The following is a 19,982-nucleotide window of genomic DNA, read 5'->3' on the forward strand; positions in this document are numbered from 1 at the left end:
GCGGTAGCGAGGCAGGCGACAGCGTGATGACGTTCTCAGGGACGCTGGCGCGCGGGATTTAAACTGCGGCGGTTTGCGCGGCGTTAAGACTTCGTAGGGTTAGCGGAGCTGTGGTTGTTTGTATTTCGCGTTTCTTTTCCCCGCGACTGCCCATGGACTCGTCGCTTCAGGCTCGCCTGTTTCCCGGTCTCACCATCAAGATCCAACGCAGTAATGGTGAGAGGGTGGGTCGCGAGGCCAAGGGGACCTGTGGGCTGTGAGATGTCTGAAATTACTGCCCCTCCCCAAACGGCAGGGCCGAGATGCTGTTAGGGATTCCCCCGCTTCCACCCGGTCTGGGTCTCTGCACTAGCGTTGCGTCTCTTCTACCCAGGTGCAGGGGCCTCTGCGCTGGCTGTGGGTCCCCTTCCCATCCTCGGCAGTGGGCGGGGCTCCTCCCTGTCAGAGGACCTCCCAGGAAAATTAGGGTTGCTAGATTCACTTCACTTCCAGACTTCTCCGCTGAAATTGCTATGCCCTTGTAGGGACCTCGGCTTCCTGGCCCCTTTACTCTCCTCTAAATATTCCGCGCTTGCAGTATGTCAGGCACTGGGATTCAGGGTTAATCAGTAGAAAAGATCCCTGCTTTTCAGGAGCTTGAAGTTCTGCCCTCTTTTTTTTGGTTAAGCAGCTACCAAATCTCTGGCAGGTGTAATACCCTGTCATTAGGAGAATGGTCAGACATAACCGTCTGGTAGGGCAACCCGAGGGCGCCAGAGCGTCAGTGGGAGTTGAGGAACAGTACCCAAGAACTAGAGTGACTCCCCTGCCCAGACATACCTTCACTCACTGTAGGCCCTCTTTTGAGTGGGAATGGATCCTTATTCCCTGCAGCTCAGTTTTAAGACCTGTTTCCTGCCTACCTCACCGTGGGATGTTCTAAAGGTGAGGAGTTGAATGTTAAAAGCCAGGGGTTGTATTTGTTTCCTGGTGTTAAAAAGAAAGAAAAAGGCAGCTGTTCCTTCCTTCAGGCCAACTCCATGTTGAGAATCTCTGTGGGATCCTAAAAGTGAAAAAGATGGGTAAATTCTGGACTTTTTATACTGTAGGCATAATTCACAGTGCTAATGTAAGGACTGTGAACTTGGAGAAATCCTGTGTTTCAGTGGAATGGACAGAAGGAGGTGCCACAAAGGGCAAAGAGGTAAGTTCTGTGAAAATGCCTCTGCCACATTTAACACCTTACTCCCTATAAGATCTGTGTGAAGGGGCATCTGGCTGGCTCAGTTGGTAGTGCATGCGACTCGGGGTCCTGATTTCGAGCTTCACATTGGACAGAGAGATTACTTTAAAAACAAACAAAAAGCTTTCTGTGGAAATGGAACTTGTGAGAACCTTATTTCTGATCCTGCCTTGTCCTCCCTAATCTTGAACATGGTCCTCTTTGGACCTATTAGGATTTTATTTAGTTGGGCCTGATCTAAATTGAAGCAATCAACAGTTTCTGGTGTGTTTGAAGAAGACAAACTGCACAGAATCCTAAAACCTTGCTTACCTATGCTAGCTTCTGAGTGCAAACTACCTACAATATCGGTTTGGGGAGCAAAACTGATAACCCAGTTGAGACAAAAGTATGTTTCTGAAACCCCAAGTAACAGAAGGCAACTTGTGATAAATGGCACAGATGAATAGTGCTTGAGCAGCTCAGAGGTAGTAACTCACTGAGGATGAGCTTGACTGGTGGGGATGTGGTGGGAAGGTGTAGCAGAAACAATAGTGAGATAGATGGCCTTCATCGAGACTAGTGAAGAAGCTTGCTCCAGGCAGTGGGAAGGCTTAGGATGCTGGACAGTTGAAAGGGGGGACCAGAGGGTTATCATCTCTGGCACTAAGATGTTTAAGGTTTTATTCTGTAGGTACTTGGGAGCCTTGGGAAGATTTTGAGAAGAGGAGAGATGTGACTAAGGCATTTATGTTTTAGAGGCATTGTGGTGTGGTAAAAATTTCACTGGGCTAGGAGTATGGAAACCTGGATTCTAGTCTGGCTCTGCCACTATTTTGTGTTCTCAGACATGCTTCCACCTCTCTTAGAAAATCAGTTTCCTTACGAAAAAAATGAGGATGATAATAATATCTACTTAATAAGGTTATTGTGAGGATTTGTTCAACAGATACTTTTGTACTGGTTCCAAAATGCCAGACGGAATACTGAAGTGAATAAGACAGACCTGGACCCTCTTCATGGAACCTAATGAGATAACACATGTAAAGGACTTGTCTAGCATAGTGCCTTATGGTAGGTAAGCAGATACTTAGTGGTATATTTTAGAAATAAAAGGATTGAATACTTTACAATATCTGCTCTTCAATCAAGAGGTTCCTAAACTTCTTTTCAACCAGCTATTAGAAGTTCCTTGTGATTTTTGTTTGCTTATTTTTGTTGTTTGTTTAGAAATATACCTCTTGTTGGGTCTCACACCAGCTCAGATACTGCCTTTGGAATAAGGTCTAAACTTCTTAGTGAGGCATTCAAAGCTTTTGCAGGATAAAAACTTTTTTCTTTGTACCACACACTCTTCCAAAGTATGCTGTGTCAGGGTCAAATGCATCAGGTCCCCACTTTGTGTCCATGCCTAGTGCCTTGCTGCCTTCACACAGTCACTCTTACTCCTTCCTCCTGGGATGCTCATCCTGAATCATCAGTGTGAGAGTTAATGTCAGAACTAGGGTTAAAACATTGATCTCCTATATTGTCTGTTTTCTATGGTTTAAGTGTTGGAAATGGGAGGAATGTGTAGTAAGGGTCTATAGCTGTCCAAGAATTGGGGACAAAAGTGTGGTTATTAAAGTACCCGTGAGCTTTTGCTTTTAAACAGTACTCTGTCCCTGTTTATCCTGTGCTGCTTTGGTTTCTTGCCTTCTGTGCATATGACTTTTCCATTAGAATATGAGCTAATTAGGGGCACCTGGGTGACTCAGTCGTTTAAGCATCCAACTTCAGCTCAGGTCATGATCTCACTGTTTATGAGTTCAACCCCCATGTCTGGCTCCGCACTGATGGTGCAGAGCCTGCTTGGGATTCTCTCTCTCTGCCCTTTATGTGAGCATGCTCTCTCTCTCTCTCTTAAATAAATAAACTTAAAAAAGAAAAAAGAATAGGAGCTAACTGAAGGCCAGGGCAATATATGTGTTAATTCATCTTTGAATATCTTCCCCCTATTGCCTTAATTGTGCCTAATAAATGTTTGAATAAGCTAATTAATAAATATAGGTTGCATTGTAGGAGTTAAAGCTTTCACCCTGGAGTACATGCTTCAGCTCTGAAACATTTCAAGATTGGTTGGTACTGGGGCACCTGGGTGGCTCAGCCGGTTAGCATCCGACTTCAGCTCAGGTCATGATCTCACAGTCTGTGAGTTCGAGCCCCGCGTTGGGCTCTGTGCTGACAGCTCAGAGCCTGGAGCCTGCTTCAGATTCTGTGTCTCCCTCTCTCTCTGCCCCTCCCCTGCTCATGCTCTGTCTCTCTCTGTCTCAAAAATAAATAAAAACATTAAAAAAAAAAAACTTAAAAAAAAAAAAGATTGGTTGGTACTATTTTGGTGTGTTTGAACTGCTGTGAAGTATGCTGATGAAGTTTGAGTTGTTCCTGGAGGGTGGCAGGGCTCTGGTGATGTAAACCTAGAATTGTGACCTCAACTGCAGGCATGTGCAGGAAGTTGTTATTGGGGAAGAAGTTTCTGGGCCCAGTAGAAAATGTAGGTAGACTTAGGGTTAGGTAGCAGCTCTTGGGAACTTGTCCCCGCCCATAAGATCCTGAAGGGCCCTCCAGTTTGACTATTGCCGGGACAGTTAGGACTTGTTTCCTCCTCCATGTCATCTAGCAAGAGGTGCTCAGGGGACTGTGCCCAGCAGGACCTCACTGCCCAGCAGAACAGTAGGGAAACCAAGTGGCCTACATCTACTGTGGACTACCTGACTGGTTACCTGTCTGTCTGCCCTCCTCTTTACCTCGTTCTCATCACCAACATCTACCATTGGCTTGGCAATCAGAAACCAGTATTCATCTAGATGGTAAACCATGACTAAGGGCTATTTGTTTATAGTTGTTGGTACTTGGTGGAACTTAAAAGTTGATAATGTCTGAATCTAGGAGTACTAGCATTGGTTGTAGAGATGCAATTGGGTTGAAGAAGCTATGTTGTTCCACTGAAATTTTTACTTGCTCTTTGCAGATTGATTTTGATGATGTGGCCGCAATAAACCCAGAGCTTTTACAACTTCTTCCCTTACACCCAAAAGACAATCTGCCCCTGCAGGAAAATGTAACAGTCCAGGTAGGTGCTTGTCATCTGGCTGAACCAGTGCCCCAGATGATTTGCTTGGCTTGCTGGCTTTTGCTGATTTTCTGGAACTGCCTAGGACTTCAGCATAACACATGGATCTAAGATAAGTCCTTAAAAATTGATAGGAACCACATATTGTGATGTTTTTGTTTTTATTTTACAGAAACAAAAACGCAGATCAGTCAACTCCAAAATTCCTGCTCCTAAGGAAGGTAAATAGATTTTTACTGGCTTATCGTCATGGGGTTTGAGCCCAGGATAATATTCCTGGGGCACAGGAAGCTGTGAAATAGACTCATTGCTCCACTTTAGCAGGTGGCTCTATGTGGGCTGAGTCCTACCCTGTCTTCTAAGCATCTTAGTGAAGAAGAATCGAACCTACAGGGAGGTTTTGGTCAAAAGGTACAAAGTTTCAGTATGAGAAATAAGTCCTCGAGATCTAATGTACATCTGGCCTGTGATTAACAACACTGTATTATATACTTGAAATTTTACTATGAGGGTGGATCTTATAATAAATACCCTAACCACAAAACAAAAATAAACAAAATACAAAGCAAAGAGAGTGGGAGCAAACCTTAGGAAGAGATGGGTAAGTTTATAGCATTGATTATAATGATAGTTTCATGGGTGTTTATTTATCTCCAAAATATCGAGTTAAACACATTAGATATCTACAGTTTTTGGTATTTCAATCATACTTCAAGAAGTGCTTTTTTTTTTTTTTAAGTGTATTTATTTTGAGAGAGAGTGTGAGCAGGGGAGGGGCAGAGAGAGGGAGGGAGGGGGGAGAGAGAAAGAGAAAGAAAAAGAAAGAAAGAAAGGAAGGAAGAAAGGAAGAAAATGAGCAAGAGAATGAGTGGGGGAGGGGCAGAGAGAGGAGGAGACAGAGGATCAGAAAGGTGCTGTGCTGACAGCAGAGCTCGATGTGGGGGGCTCAAACTCAAATTGTGAGATCATGACCTGAACTGAAGTCGGACACTTAACTGACTGAGCCACTCACGCGCCCCTATACCATGTGTTCTATTTCCAAATTTCTGACTTACTTTTAGGTGATGAATTGTTTCTCTCTTATGGAGGTAAACTATATAAATGGGTAGAAATTAATAAGAATTCAAATATAACTCAGTTGTTTCTCTCAGTTAAGCATTCTTATAAGATTCCAGAAAATCAGTGTAGCTGACCCATGGGTTTCTGATGATGTGCCCCAGGTCTGGCTCTGTAAAGCATCCTGAAGCAGTGGAAAAATCCAAAATCCAAATCCCAGACTTTGGAATCTAACAGTTTTGGGTTAACATCCTGGCTCCAACACTTACTACAGTGTGGAAGTTCCTTAATTTCTCTGAGCCTTATTGTCCCCTTCCATCAGATGGGAAGACTGATATTTACCTTACAATGTTGTTTTGAAGTATGGGAAGATTGTACAATGATAGGTGTTGCTGCTGTTAAGGTTAATAATGCTTTTTTCCGGGGATTAGGTCTGTCTCTTCAGAAAGGATTTCGGATTGGCTGTAGGTCCCTCCATTTACTCAGGACAGTTGCTCTTGTGGGAGATATCCTTGCCCTTGGGAGCTCTCAGATTGGCAGAATGTGAATAGATTAGTTTTGGGGTCACTAGTACTTGGCCTTTCTAATTTTTCCTTTCCTTGGGTGGAAGGAGTGGGAAGTTGGGCTCTTTTTCCTGGTGATCTGGACCCATCCCACCCTATACAGAATCTTGGAGGGTTGCCCCCTAGTGGCCCCCATCAGCCCTCCTGATCATGCCCCACTGATTGGCTGCTGCTGCCCTTGGTGTTTCAGGTCTCCGAGGCCGCTCCACCCGAATGTCCACTGTCTCGGAGGTTCGAATTACCACTCAGGAGAATGATATGGAGGTGGAGCTACCAGCGTCTACAAATTCCCGCAAGCAGTTTTCAGTTCCCAGTGAGTAATGAATTTGTTTTTCCTGTTTGAGGCTCTGCAGCAGCTGCTCATATATTGCCCTGTCCCTGTTCTGAAATACCCTGAGATATCTACATTCCCCTGTCTTCAGTTCTATTCTGCTCCCTTATTTGGAAATCGTTTAATAATTTTACTCTTTAATATTATTGAAACATTACACACGGGGCGCCTGGGTGGCGCAGTCGGTTAAGCGTCCGACTTCAACCAGGTCACGATCTCGCGGTCTGTGAGTTCGAGCCCCGCGTCAGGCTCTGGGCTGATGGCTCGGAGCCTGGAGCCTGTTTCCGATTCTGTGTCTCCCTCTCTCTCTGCCCCTCCCCCGTTCATGCTCTGTCTCTCTCTGTCCCAAAAATAAATAAACGTTGAAAAAAAAAAAAAAAAATTAAAAAAAAAAAAAAAAAACATTACACACACACACACACACACACACACACACACACACACACACACACACAAAGAAAAGCGACCATATCATTTAGTTCACAAACCGAACGTACTCACATAACTCAATCAAAGCATTATGAGCAACCCAAAAATCCCCCTCAAGTTCCCTTCCAGTTCATAAGCCCCTATATTAAGTACCTATAATCTTGACTTCTGATACCATAAATTAGATTTTTCCCTTTTTGGACTTTATATAAATAGAATTTGAAAAATATTTTTAATTGTTAACTTTTATTAGATAAAGCAGGTACAGATTGTGTAAGATAGACAGTCATTACATCTTACATGTATCAAATTCAGCTCTAATAAAATGAATGTAAACAAGAGGGTCACAACCAGGTACGGGAAGTAGCAAGTTGTCATGGGCTTTCTGGGGTTGAATCAATATGTTGTTGCTCAGGTTTTTGTTACTCCTGGCTTTTCAGTCTTTGTCCCTCTTAACCCAGGTTCCAAGACTTGGAGAAGTCTGGCTTTTTCTTCCAAATACGCCCTGGCCTGAGAACCCAAGCTTGGATGAAGCCTAAAGTCTTTAGGCCTTTAGAGGCTTTCCCTTTGTGGTGAAGTCCATGCTGAGCTACTCACATACCTTCAAAGATATATATTCTTTTTTATTGAAAGATTTTATTTTTAAGTAATCTCTACACCAAACTTACAACCCTGAGATGAAGAGTCGCATGCTCTACCGACTGAGCCAGCCAGACACCCTACCCTCTAAGACTTTTGATCCCAGGAGTCAGCCCCTGTAGAGACTGGTTGGGTTCAGGGTTTGGGCTGAAGTGAGGGGAAAAGCCCAAGCTCTGCTCACATGGTGGGAGCCCAAGGTTTTGCTGAGCTGGCGGTCAGTTGCACTCCTCCTGACCCACGACCTGTTAGGGCTCAGAGGAGCACAGCTCTGGTATGCCTGCCTGCTTCTCCAATGACTCTTGTTCCCCCACAGCTGGACCCCCTAGGCCCTCCTGCCCTGCAGTGGCTGAAATACCATTGACGATGGTCAGTGAGGAGGCGGAAGAGCAAGTCCATTCCATCCGAGGCAGCTCTTCTGCAAACCCTGTGAACTCAGGTAGACACACTGAGCTGTCTGCTGCCCTGCTCCTAGTGCAGGACAGGTTGTTATATCCTCTCCCAAACCTGGCCTGCTTTGGCACCTGACTTCAAACCATGTTTATCACGTGGGGGCATATTTCCTGTGGCCATCGCATCAGTCTTTCACAAGAGGTGACCTTGTTCCCACCAGCTGGCAGGAGCCCTCTAATGTAGTTGAGGTGTTGCCATAGCTCAAGTCTTGGCCAACACCTGAAAAACAGCCCAGAATGCCCATCAAAATCAATCAGGGATGGTATCACCTCTTGTGGTTGTTGAGAAAATGCCACAGAGACATGGAGAGAGCTTGGGTTAGGCCTAGAGCGCTTGTGCAGGTCTTTACTTTGCAGGCTTAGCCTACAACGGGTAGAGTCATATCCGTTGCTTCCTCTCCTTGCATATAGTGGTTTAAGAGCAAGGGTCTAAGGAAGGCCTAGGCCTGGGAATGGCCCTTGACTCAATAGAACAGCTGGAAAAGAGTAGGCTGGCTGGCCTGACAGGTAAAAGTGGGCTTCCTTCTTCCCCAGTTCGGAGGAAATCATGTATTGTGAAGGAAATGGAAAAAATGAAGAACAAGCGAGAAGAGAAGAGGGCCCAGAACTCTGAAACAAGAATAAAGCGAGCTCAGGTACCTTTCTTAGGTCAAGGGTTTTTGGACAGGCATTCTTAATTGCAACCTCACCAGCAGCAGAGATACAGCTGGGCCCCAGCGTTTCTGAGGCTCCAGTTCTGATATCCAGGAAATTTAACTGGTTTTTCATCTGGATTCAGAGAAAAAATAAATCAGATATTTTTCTGAAGCCCTTTGGGTGGGGAATATTTCATGCTGATCATCCAGTAGGCACACCCATCACAGTGCAGTGGCCAACAGAGCTGCTGGGCAGAGTTGCCTGTTTTCCCCCCGACCCCCACCTCCACCTCCTAATTGTGTATATGGGGCAGGGGTTTGGGGTTGCAATAAAGTCCCAGTTTGGAGCACTTCCCCTCAGTTGGATTAATTGCTCCAGGAAATCTCAACCTGCTGGTCTCCTAAGAAGGGGACAGTGGCCCTCGCCCTAGTTCCTAGAGTGGTTGAATGCATGCCTAAAACCTACCATCCCCCACCACCAATCTCTGTTCCCAGGGCCTTTGCTTCTGAGTTCTCAGCCTAGAGCCAGGGTGGGAGGAAGGTAAGATGTGGGAGGGCTTTGTCAACTGAAGGGCTGTGTGTATATAAAGAGCTGTTGCTGATGCTTCAGCACTAAGCTCTGAGAGCATTTACATGTCAGCAGTCAGTCCTTTTTTTGCCCTTGTCCCAAACAGGAGTATGACAGCAGCTTTCCAAACTGGGAATTTGCCCGGATGATTAAAGAATTTCGGGCTACTTTGGAATGTCATCCACTTACTATGACAGATCCTGTAAGTAAACCTAAAAGGCTTCTATCTCTCCTTCCTGAGTGTGTGTACAATTGAGAGACAAATCTCCTCTTTAAGGATGTGAGAGCTTGCAAGAATCTCCACTTACCCTTGAGGATATTTTTAATACCTTTAATGGGCTGGAGCTAGCAAGGCTGGATGGGAGAGTCAGCTGCATAAAGTGTCACCCTCTTCACTTCCATAGGTTGGCTAGATCCTTACTAATAATCGTGTAAGTAGCACTGAAACCTGTAGGCAGCAGGGTGAGAAAACTGGGAAGGAAATTCAAAGCTGCCTGACTGTTTTTGAGAGTAACTAATGGTGGAGCTGGGGTCCCAGTATTAGGTCTTGGCCCTTGAATGAGCCAGAGATAGGATTGGAAGAGGAGGAGTTCTTTCAGTATTGCTCTGACCTTTTGGTGGTTGGTTGTCTTCTTTCATCCTTTTGAAGATCGAAGAGCACAGGATATGTGTCTGTGTGAGGAAACGCCTGCTAAATAAACAAGGTAAGCCCTGATCAGTCAGAAGGAGGCTTTTGACTGACTGACCTTCTCCATGTCCAGGAATCATCCCCTGAAATACTCTTCTTCTGCAGAATTAGCCAAGAAAGAAGTTGATGTGATTTCTGTTCCCAGCAAAGGCCTCCTCTTGGTCCATGAGCCCAAGTTAAAAGTGGACTTAACAAAGTATCTGGAGAACCAAGCCTTCTGCTTTGACTTTGCATTTGATGAAACAGCTTCAAATGAAGTTGTCTACAGGTTAGTTTCTTGGCCTCTTTTATTTCCCTTTCCCAGCCTTCCTCTTGTCAATGTGGGATATTGTACTATTCACTGCCACACTGATCTCTGAGGCCTTTCTTGGCCTCCTCATATTTTCTTTGGATCAGCCATTACAGAGCTGGTTCTGGCTCTGTCTCCTGGCACCAGGAAGGCCCAGTTTGGGCTTGTCACATCCCATTTTGCATCTTTAGCAGTGCATCCTCAAATGGATTACAAGTGAGGTATTACCCATTGTACTCTCTGAGGCTGGGTTGGGCAGGTCGAAGGGATTCTTCCAGTGTCTTATACAGCCACTCCATTACCCACTGAGCTTAGCAGACTCAGCAAAGACTAGGACTGCTCTATCTAATACAGCACCATCAGCCTCATGTGGCTATTCAAATGAAAGTTAAATAAAATTAAGAAGTCAATTTTTTTTTTTTTTCTTTTTTTTGGCTTGAACTCACAACTCTGAGATCGAGAATTGCTTTCTCTACCAACTGAGCCAGCCAGGTGTCTCAGAATTCATTAAAAAAAAATTTTTTTTTAATGTTTATTTATTTTTGAGAGAGAGAGAACACGTGCACAAGCAGGAAAGGGGCAGAGACAGAGGAAGACACAGAATCTGAAGCAGGCTCCAGGCTCTGAGCTGTCAGCACAGAGCCCGACGCAGGGCTTGAACTCACAGTGAGATCATGACCTGAGCTGAAATCAGATGCTTAGCTGGCTGAGCTGCCCAGGTGTCCCAGAGTTCAATTCATTAGTCACACTAGCCACATTTTAAGAGCTTGACAGCCACCTGTGGTCACTGCTATTAGCACAGTAAAGAACATGTCCACCACCACAGAAAGTTCTATAAACAACACTGCTCTAGACCAGAGGTTGACAAACTATAGCCCATGGGCCAAATTTGGTTTGCAATTCCTTTATTTATTTATCTATCTATCTATTTATTTATTTTTGAGAGACAGCATGAGACAGAGCACAAGTTGGGGAGGGGCAGAGAGATAAGGAGACACAGAATCTGAAGCAGGCTCCAGGCTCCAAGCAAGTGTTCAGCACAGAGCCTGATGTTGGGCTCGAACCCACGAACCATGAGATCATGACTTGAGCCAAAGTCAGTGACTTAACTGACTGACTGAGCCACCCAGGCGCCCCTGCAATTCCTTTTTATATGGTTCTCAAAATAAGAATGAATGGTTTCTGTGTTTTTAAAGGATCGTTTTTAAAAACATGTGACAGTAAGGGGCACCTGGATACCTCAGTCAGTTAAGCATCTGACCTCAGCTCAGGTCACGATCTCATAGTTTCTGGGTTCAAGCCCCATGTTGGGCTCTCTGCTGTCAGCGTGGAGCCTGCTTTGGATCCTTTGTCCCCCCTCTTTCTCTGCCCCTCCCTGACGTGGGTGCGTGCTTGCTGTCTCTCTCTCTCAAAAAATTTTTTTTAATTTATTTTTTAAATTTACATCCAATTTAGTTAGCATATAAATAAACTTTTTTTTTTTTTTAATGTGGTAGTGGGGTGCCTGACTGGCTCAGTCAGTGGAAGGTGCAACTCTTGATCTCAGTGTTGTGAGTTCTAGCCCCATTTGGGTGCAGAGATTACTTAAAAATAAAATCTTTAAAAAAAAAAAAAAAGGTGACAGAGTGGCCTAAAACGTTTTAGACTCCTACTTTAGAGGGTTTCCTCTGATCTTTGTAGTGTTTCTTATGCTGGCAGTCAGCTACTAAGCTCAGGGTTTCATCTTGGGTCTCCAGAGTCAGACAAAGGGCTGATGGCTCAGTTAGAGTGTAGGCCACCAGCTTACTCTTGGCAGGTCAGTCCAGCCCTCCCCAGTTGGCTGGGAGAATTTCAGATTTGTAAGTGGGGCTGGGGTCCAGTGGGACCACTTTGCAGAAGAGGAGTGCTATTGTTTGGAAGGAGGAATTGAAGACTGCAGTAGTTCTGCAGTGGAAGGGCAGTAGGACCACATTCTAGGGAGCACATTTTGGGGAGAGATGTATACTCTTTCCTGTCCTTTCTCCCAGGTTCACAGCAAGGCCACTGGTCCAGACAATCTTTGAAGGGGGAAAGGCAACCTGTTTTGCATATGGCCAGACAGGAAGTGGCAAGACACATGTGAGTATTCAGCCCGGGCAGGGAGCAAACCAGCCCATGGTGTCACACTGGGTCCCTGTAAAGGAAGCAGGTAAGTTGCTTGCAGAAAGTCCCCTTGGTACAGATGCCCTATCACCAGACACTCTTGTTGTGCCAGATGCCTTAGCAGGTACAGCTTCTCAGCTTTGATGTGGTGGCCCACTGTGGTAATGGAGCCACTAGTGCTCTGGCCTAGGCCCAGGGTCCTTTACCACAGTCTTCTGCCCCTTCCGTTTGCAGACTATGGGCGGAGACCTCTCTGGGAAAGCCCAGAATGCATCCAAAGGGATCTATGCCATGGCCTGTAAGTAGTGTGTTCTGCCCCACTTGGGTTGGGCACAGAAAGGCAGGTTGCTTACTTAATCCAGGCTCTCTCTCATAGCCCGAGATGTCTTCCTCCTGAAGAATCAGCCTCGCTACCGGAACCTGGGCCTGGAAGTCTATGTGACCTTCTTTGAGATCTATAATGGGAAGGTAGCTAGCTGGCAGGGAGCCCGTCTCTATTGTTGGGGCCACTGAACTTTCTAAAACCTTGAGGTTGGCTAGAAATTGTAGAAACCAAGCAGCCTGTGGGCTGTCAAGCCTTTAATGGGCTGCTCTGTCCTATCATTGTGGGAGGTTTCATCTGATGGTGGGATGGTGCCCAAGCTCAGCAAGTATGGCAGGAACACTCCTCGGGGCTCCTTCTCACATGTCTCACATGGGAGGTTTGCCTTGTGTGTGCCCTGTCCTCCCTCGACCCACCTCCTTATAACCTTTCTACTCTTCCCCTGATTGTGTACATTCATTTTCATGTTCATACTCTCTTTCTCTCACTCTCTCCCCTACCCCTTATACTCCATACCTTCTACCTCTACCTCTGTACTCTGCTTTTGCAGAGTTGCCTTCCTCAGAGCAGGATCTTGATAATAATAATGGCTAATGTTGATTATTGGTGTAGTGTCATGTGCTAAGCACTTGTCTCAACTCATTCAATCGTTATAACCTATGAGGAAGTATTCCCATCATTATTCTGCAGATGAGGAATAAGCCTGGAGTAGTTGAGTACTGGTCGAGGCTCCCATAGCTGGCAAAGTAGCAGGGTCATATCAAACTGAGGCAGCCTGATTCAGCTTTCAAGTGTACTGCCCGCCACCCAGCTTAGCTTCTCTCTGCCTTCTCTGCTGCCAGCTCTTATCTAAGCTGGGACAGGCCCTGAAGGAGGGGGTGTAGGTAGGGTGTCCAGGACCTAATGGCCTTATCCTTGTTCCCCTGCCTGGCACAGCTGTTTGATCTGCTCAACAAGAAAGCTAAGCTGCGCGTGCTGGAGGACGGCAAGCAGCAGGTGCAGGTGGTGGGGCTACAGGAGCATCTGGTTAGCTGTGCTGACGATGTCATCAAGATGATCGACATAGGCAGTGCCTGCAGGTCAGAGTTCTGGTGAGGGGAAGGGGCCACCTAATGCCCGGTTCAGGTGATAGACCCCCGCTCTGAGCCCATTGCTGTTTCCACAGAGCGCCACTCTCTGCAGCTTGGTGAGGGCTGTGAGGGCCTCTGCCGTAAGGACTCTCAATAGGGCAGATGACCCAGGGCAAGAGGCTCATCAGGAGCAAGTGTCTTAAATCTAACCAAGGTAGACTTTATTTCCAGGTCCTTACCCCAAATCATCCTGACTTCTTGAGGTTTCTTCTTGCTGTCCCCTCCCTCTGTGGTAGGAGACAAGCTCTGGATCTAGTCTGGGCTGGAAGGGATGGGGTCATAGCTTCTATACAGAGGTAGGGAAGTGCTCTTCCACCAGGCATGGTGCAGTGGAATGCTGGGTGGCTTATGGAGGCCCAGGGAGGGGGTTGCCCTCTCCAAGCCTCTCAGGCTTTCACAAGTGGTTCATGACAACCCCTCCTCCTCATGTGCCCTGCAACACAGGCAACTCCCCTTCCCCATGTGCTTTTGGGCCCTCTGGGCTGGCTAAGGCCTAGCACAGAATCTAGTACTTTCACTGCAGGAAAACTTGCCAGATCTGGAGGTAGAGGGAAAGCTGCTGCCCAGGAAGGGCAAAACAGAAATCTGGGATAAGAAAACACAGGACTGCTTAGAGTCTTGACCTGTGTCCTTTGTACAGAGAACTCAGTGCTGTGGAGTGGGGTGGCTTGAACTCTGGGGAGCCACAGTGGCTCATAACCTTTCTTTGCCCTCCTTTGCCACAGGACTTCTGGGCAGACATTTGCCAACTCCAACTCTTCCCGCTCCCATGCCTGCTTCCAGATTCTTCTTCGGGCCAAAGGGAGAGTGCATGGCAAGTTCTCTTTGGTGGATCTGGCAGGGAATGAGAGAGGTGCGGACACTTCCAGTGCTGACCGGCAGACTCGCATGGAGGGTGCAGAAATCAACAAGAGTCTCCTGGCTCTGAAGGTAGCAGGGCCTAAACAGGTGGTTGGCCTGGAGGACTGCTGGTGGAGGGAGGGAGAGAGGGAGGGAATGGGCAACTCAAGAGGAAGAAAGGGACCTCAGTGGCTCCTGCTGCCCCACAGGAGTGCATCAGGGCCCTGGGACAGAACAAGGCTCACACCCCATTTCGCGAGAGCAAGCTGACACAGGTGCTGAGGGACTCCTTTATCGGGGAGAACTCAAGGACCTGCATGGTGAGTAGGGTCACTTTGGAGGTGGTATAGGAAGACGTTGAGTCCTGTCTCTGGGCAGAAGGCTTGGTGCCCTTGGCTACCTGGGTTTCCAGGCTCAAACTTTACTGGGCACCCCCCACTGCTTTTTAGTACCAGGTTCCTCTTTGCCTATTCAAGAGGGAAGGAGAGGATCTGCTCCCTTTACTATATGTCTGTGCAGCTCTTGGTTTGGGGTCCAAAAGGGCCTTACCTGATGAAAAGGGGCCCCAGAATTCAGAAGGATGGCCTGTGGGAAAGCAGGAAAGCAAAATTCTCCCCTTCTATGGTTTCCCTCAGGTTCACTGGCTCCTAATTAAGTACACAGGAAAGGGGTATGGCCTCAAATGACTTTTTGTTCCCTTCCTTATTTTATCTACAAGCATGCTAGCTAGGATCTGCCTTCTTACCCTCTAAGGAATCTCCTCTTCCTACTGGAGATTCCTTCCTCCTTCCTTCCTCTTCCCTGTCTACTAGGGAAGGTAGGAATTTCTGACTAAGCCACAGAGCCTTGAGATGTGACCTTGGTGAAAGAGTCCATAAAGAGATAAAACAACAGGGGTATCCAGATGCACCTTTAAAGGCAGGGAACCAATTTTTAAGATGCCTTAGTTTTCAGTGCCTGGGGCAAATTGCCTGGCACAGACTAGGCGCTTAGTTAGCTCTCCACCCCAATACTGTGTGGGTGTCAGCAGCTCAAAGAGACGACTCCTGGCAGTATCCAGTACTAGGCAGTCCAGCGCCTTTACCCTACCCTGTGATCCTCAACCCTTAACTGCCTATTTCCCCGTTTTGCAGATTGCCATGATCTCACCAGGCATAAGCTCCTGCGAATATACTTTAAACACACTGAGATATGCAGACAGGTACTAGTACCCATGACCAGTGGGATGGGGAGACGGGTGCAGGAGGGGGGAAAGGAAGAGGGAGGAAGTCTGGAGCCTCAGTGCCTACTGTATATTCTTCTGTGACTCAGTGAATCTGAGTTCAGACATGTCCCAGTCCCCTTCAAGCCTTAATGTGAAGCCAGCATGGCAGCTTGGCCAATGTAAAAGCTGCCGAGCCTCATGGTCTGAGTGATGCTGCAGTCCTGTGAGTGCCAAAGAGGTTCCTGTGGGATCTGAGACCTTCTTGTTCCTCAGGGTCAAGGAGCTGAGCCCCCACAGTGGATCCAGTGGTGAGCAACCAACTCAAATGGAAACAGAAGAGATGGAAGCCAGCTCCCACGGGTCCCTGATCACAAGCAATGTAAGGTGTAGGGTGGGGCCAGGCAGGATGGAAACGTGGCCTATCGAGGGAAACTAGGCCATACTGTTGTACCTCTCCTTTTGGCCCCTCAGTTCTCCAAAGAAGAGGAGGAACTGTCTTCGCAGATGTCCAGCTTTAATGAAGCCATGTCTCAGATCAGGGAGTTGGAGGAGAGGGCCATGGAAGAGCTCAAGGAGATAATACAGGTGATGAGCTGGTCCTGGTTAGGGATGGACTGGATATCCACCCCAGCACAGGCCCTCAGCATGCTCAGAACCATTCCTTGAGCATGACCTGGGCTTTGCTCCCACAGGTCTTCAGGTAGGGATGGCAAGAGGCAGACCTTTACCTAGTATTCCTCGATTGTCCACCTATTCATCTAGCTGTTCTAGAACAATGAATTACCATACCCTTTTCTCCAGCCTGGCCTACACGGGCTTTCCTCCATCCTCCTAGCCAGAGCTAGTCTCTCCCCTCTGTGTTCCTGATCGAGGTTTTGGAGAGTGACTTCTTTGCAGAGATCTTGGCTTGTTTACTCAGTGAATGTTTGGTGAGTACTTTCTATATGCCAACTCCTATGCTAAAACCAAGGACCAAAAACATCAAGTATGGATAGCATGCCCTAAAGTAAGACTTGCTCAATCCTGACTCTTCTGAGTTGTTTTTTTTTTCCCCTGACTCTTCTATTTATAAGCTGATTTCTTTAGGAAAGTCATTTAGCATCACTGGGCCTCAGTTTCTTCATCTCTGAAGTGGGCAAGACAGGATGATTGCATCTGAAGATTAAGAGATATGCTTTTAAAACAGTGCCCAGCACATGGTTAGTGTATAGTAAGTGGTAGATGCTGGTGCTGCTGTGACTCCCGCTGTGGGAGAACAGGGAGAGGGGAGGGGAGGCCCAAGAGTGCACTCTGCCAGTGGGGTATTCAGGGCAGGGTGCAGTGCAGAAAGAAGGACCTTGGGCCACTCAGAAATGAGAAGGGAACATGAAGAGTAAGCGCTTAGGCATGTCCTCCCTCCCTGGAGTGCTCAGGGTACAAATGTGTGAAAGGACATGGTATTTTCAGAAAGAATGAGAGGTTCACTCTACTCAAAGCAAAAGATGTAAGCAAGGGACGTTGATTAAATATGTGTCTAGGTCAACAGGTAACCTGATGCTAAAAGACCTATGGCTCACTCCAAAGGCCTGGACTTGGTTATGAGGGCAGTGGATACCTTTGAAGGGAGTAGAGTATGGTCAGATCAGATGACGTGGTCTTATCACAGCTTTAGGTACATCACTGTGGCTGCAATGTGGAGTCTGGTTTGGGAATGAGGGAGAGCATGAGTAGAGGCACTTAGGAGTTATGAGAAATTAGGAGATTGTTATAAAGAGTTCAAGAGGGGCACCTGGGTGGTTCAGTCAGTTAAGTGTCTGACTTGGGCTCAGGTCGTGATCTCATGATTCGTGAGTTTGAGCCCTGCGTCAGGTTCGCTGCTGTCAGCACAGAGCCCACTTCATATCCTGTGTCTCCCTCTCTTTGCCCCTCCCCCATGTTTTCTCTGTCACTCTTCTCTCTCTCTCTCTCAAAAATAAACATTAAAAAAAAAAAAGTTCTGGACACCTGGGTGGCTCAGTCGGTTAAGTGCCTGACTTTGGCTCAGGTTATGATCTCACACTTTGTGGCTTCGAGCCCCACATTGGGCTCTGTGCTGACAGCTCAGAGCCTGGAACTTGCCTCAGATTCTGTGTCCACCTCTCTGCTCCTCCCCCACTCATGTTCTGTCTCTCTCTGTCTCAAAAATAAACATTAAAAAAAAAAAGTTCAAGAGAGATGTTGGAGCCTAGACAGAGTGTGGTCATGGTCACCATGAGACTGGAGTGAGGACATGAGACTCAGGTGCCATTTAAGAAGCAGAATTGGTAGGATTTAGGGACCAGCAGGGTGAAAGAATAAAGTTATTATTCCCATTTCCTGCTTGGCATCAAGACAGATTGTGACATTCATCTGACCTGGGGAGAGGGACAAGTTTGGGGTAGGGAAGAGGATGAATTCAAGATGAAGATTTCTACAGGAGCAGGTCAAGAAGCAGAGCACAAGCTATGGCTTAAGGAGTGGGCATCTTGCCTAGGTTGTCTGCATTGCAGATGGTAGGGGCCCAGGAATAATTTGCTAAGTTTATTTGGTCATTTTTGAACTGACAAGTCCCCCCCCCCCCGCCATGTCATTGCAGCAAGGGCCAGGCTGGCTTGAGCTCTCCGAGATGACTGAGCAGCCAGACTATGACCTGGAGACCTTTGTGAACAAGACAGAGTCTGCCCTGGTCCAGCAAGCCAAGCACTTCTCAGCCCTGCGAGGTGGGTGTGGCTGGAGGATGGGGCCTCTGCCCTGAGGGAACGGGGCTTCTGAGACACCCACTAACCCCCAGTGCACCACCACTCCTTCCCTCCAGATGTCATCAAGGCCTTGCGCCTGGCCATGCAGCTGGAAGAGCAGGCCAGCAAACAAATAAGCAACAAGAAACGGCCCCACTGACGACTGCAAATAAAAGATCTGTTTGGTGTCACACCCAGCCTCTTCCCCTCCCCAACCTCCCCAGCAAACTTTGGGCACCTGGTGGGTCTAGTCAGGGTCTGAGCTGGAAAAGGCTTTGGTAAACGCCAAGTATGGAGGCAGCTGGGGAGAGGGTCAGAGTGACGAGGGACACTTCTCTCCTTTTCTTCGGTTACAGCTCTCCAGGGAGCAAGGGTGGGAAGATAGAGCTTTTAGTTACTCTGGGTGTTGCCTTTCTCTCCAGGAGGGGAAGACTCTCTGGTAAAGAGTTCCCTTGGGTGTCCTTCTGCCTCTGAGGACTGGCTGCTGGTAAAGGGCTCCCTGGGGTTATCCTGGCGCTGGGGAGAGGAAAGGAGCCTTTAGTCCAGCTCTCTGCTGGCTCTGGCCTGCTTTCCATGCCCTTGGTTCAGGCACCATGTCTTGTACTCTAAAAAAGTTTCTGGGATCTCTTCCTTGCTGTTTTTTGAGGCCCAAGAGGATCCCTGCTGTTTCCTGTTTTACGTGTTTATACATTGTGTCTAACAATAAAGAAAGAGGAAAAAGTCAACCTGTTGACTGGTGTGTGGGAAGAGCTGAGACATGTATGAACCTTCTTGGACTAAGGACAGATATTACTGCACCTTTCCATAGTGCTGATTCTGTACTCTACCTAGGAGGCCAAATCCATACCAGCAGTTTCAATGATGTGGTAAAGCTTCCAATCTCTGCCTTGTTCTGTGCTTACTAGGTCCCAGGTCTTCTGGGAACAGGAGCCATAAGCAGAAAGATGGTGCTTTGTCAGTTACAGTCTTTGCTCAAGACACATTACAGGATTCTGTGGCAACACTGACAAGAAAGCACTTGGCTTGCTAGGTGGGAAAGGATCTGATGAGCAATACCAGTTTGGTCTTGAAAAATTATAAGTTTGCCAGGTGAACTGAGGAACCAGTCATAGAGCATGGACAGTTGGGAACTGGAAGATTCCAGATTCCTTGCCCTGGAATATGAATTATCAGGGGCGCCTGGGTGGCTCAGTCGATTGAGCGTCTGACTTCAGCTCAGGTCATGATCTCATGGGTTCGAGCCCCGCCTCGGGTTCTGTGCTGACAGCTCAGACCCTGGAGCCTGATTCGGATTCTGTGTCTCCCTCTCTCTCTGCCCCTAACCCACTCGCACTCTGTCTCTCTAAAAAATAAACATTAAAAACATAAAAAATAACATTAATTATCTAAATAGTAATAAGGTATTAAAAGATTTTTAGCCTAAGTGCCACACAACCAAATGCACATTTTAGAAAGACCTCAGGAAGAAGGGGCACCTAGGTGGCTCAGTCGGTTAAATGAAGACCTGACCAGACCTGACCCATCTTCTCACTTGGAATGGCATATGAGTCCCTCATGGGACCAGCCAGGGAAATCCTTATAAGTCATCACCTGCTTCAAACTCTTTTCTTTTTAAAATTTTTAAAATATTTATTTACTTTGAGAGGTACAGAGAGAGAGGGACAGAGAAT

At 47.1% G+C, this 19,982-nt stretch overlaps 1 protein-coding gene across 4 annotated transcripts; it reads left to right on the top strand.

Moving 5' to 3' along the window:
* Positions 1–48: 48 nt before the first annotated feature.
* Positions 49–19,037, top strand: KIF2C (kinesin family member 2C). 4 transcript variants are annotated; one of them, XM_025931553.2, is made up of 21 exons: positions 50–216; positions 1,089–1,183; positions 4,212–4,313; positions 4,486–4,534; positions 6,123–6,245; positions 7,645–7,767; positions 8,315–8,415; positions 9,090–9,185; positions 9,633–9,687; positions 9,777–9,939; positions 11,967–12,057; positions 12,316–12,379; positions 12,458–12,549; positions 13,340–13,482; positions 14,259–14,463; positions 14,583–14,693; positions 15,507–15,574; positions 15,851–15,956; positions 16,049–16,162; positions 18,171–18,294; positions 18,390–19,037. In XM_025931553.2, the coding sequence occupies exons 1-21, from the start codon at positions 153–155 to the stop codon at positions 18,470–18,472; spliced, it is 2,172 nt and encodes a 723-aa protein (XP_025787338.2). In that variant the 5' UTR covers positions 50–152; the 3' UTR covers positions 18,473–19,037. The 4 variants fall into 4 exon arrangements, with proteins under 4 accessions (XP_025787346.2, XP_025787338.2, XP_086572905.1 ...); XM_025931561.2 differs by lacking the exon at positions 7,645–7,767 and having other exon boundaries at positions 49–216; XM_086716779.1 differs by lacking the exons at positions 50–216; positions 1,089–1,183 and adding an exon at positions 2,175–2,275.
* Positions 19,038–19,982: the final 945 nt, after the last annotated feature.

This window comes from Puma concolor, chromosome C1, assembly GCF_028749965.1.
Source record: "Puma concolor isolate L17-30 chromosome C1, mPumCon1.1.hap2, whole genome shotgun sequence".
In the NCBI taxonomy this organism is placed as follows: Eukaryota; Metazoa; Chordata; class Mammalia; order Carnivora; family Felidae; genus Puma; species Puma concolor.

Coding starts and splice junctions, on each gene's coding strand:
- KIF2C (XM_025931553.2), top strand. CDS start 153: ATGGACTCGTCGCTTCAGGCTCGCCTGTTTCCCGGTCTCACCATCAAG. Junction 6,246..7,644: donor CAAGCAGTTTTCAGTTCCCA/GTGAGTAATGAA, acceptor GTTCCCCCACAG/CTGGACCCCCTAGGCCCTCC. Junction 16,163..18,170: donor AGCTCAAGGAGATAATACAG/GTGATGAGCTGG, acceptor ATGTCATTGCAG/CAAGGGCCAGGCTGGCTTGA.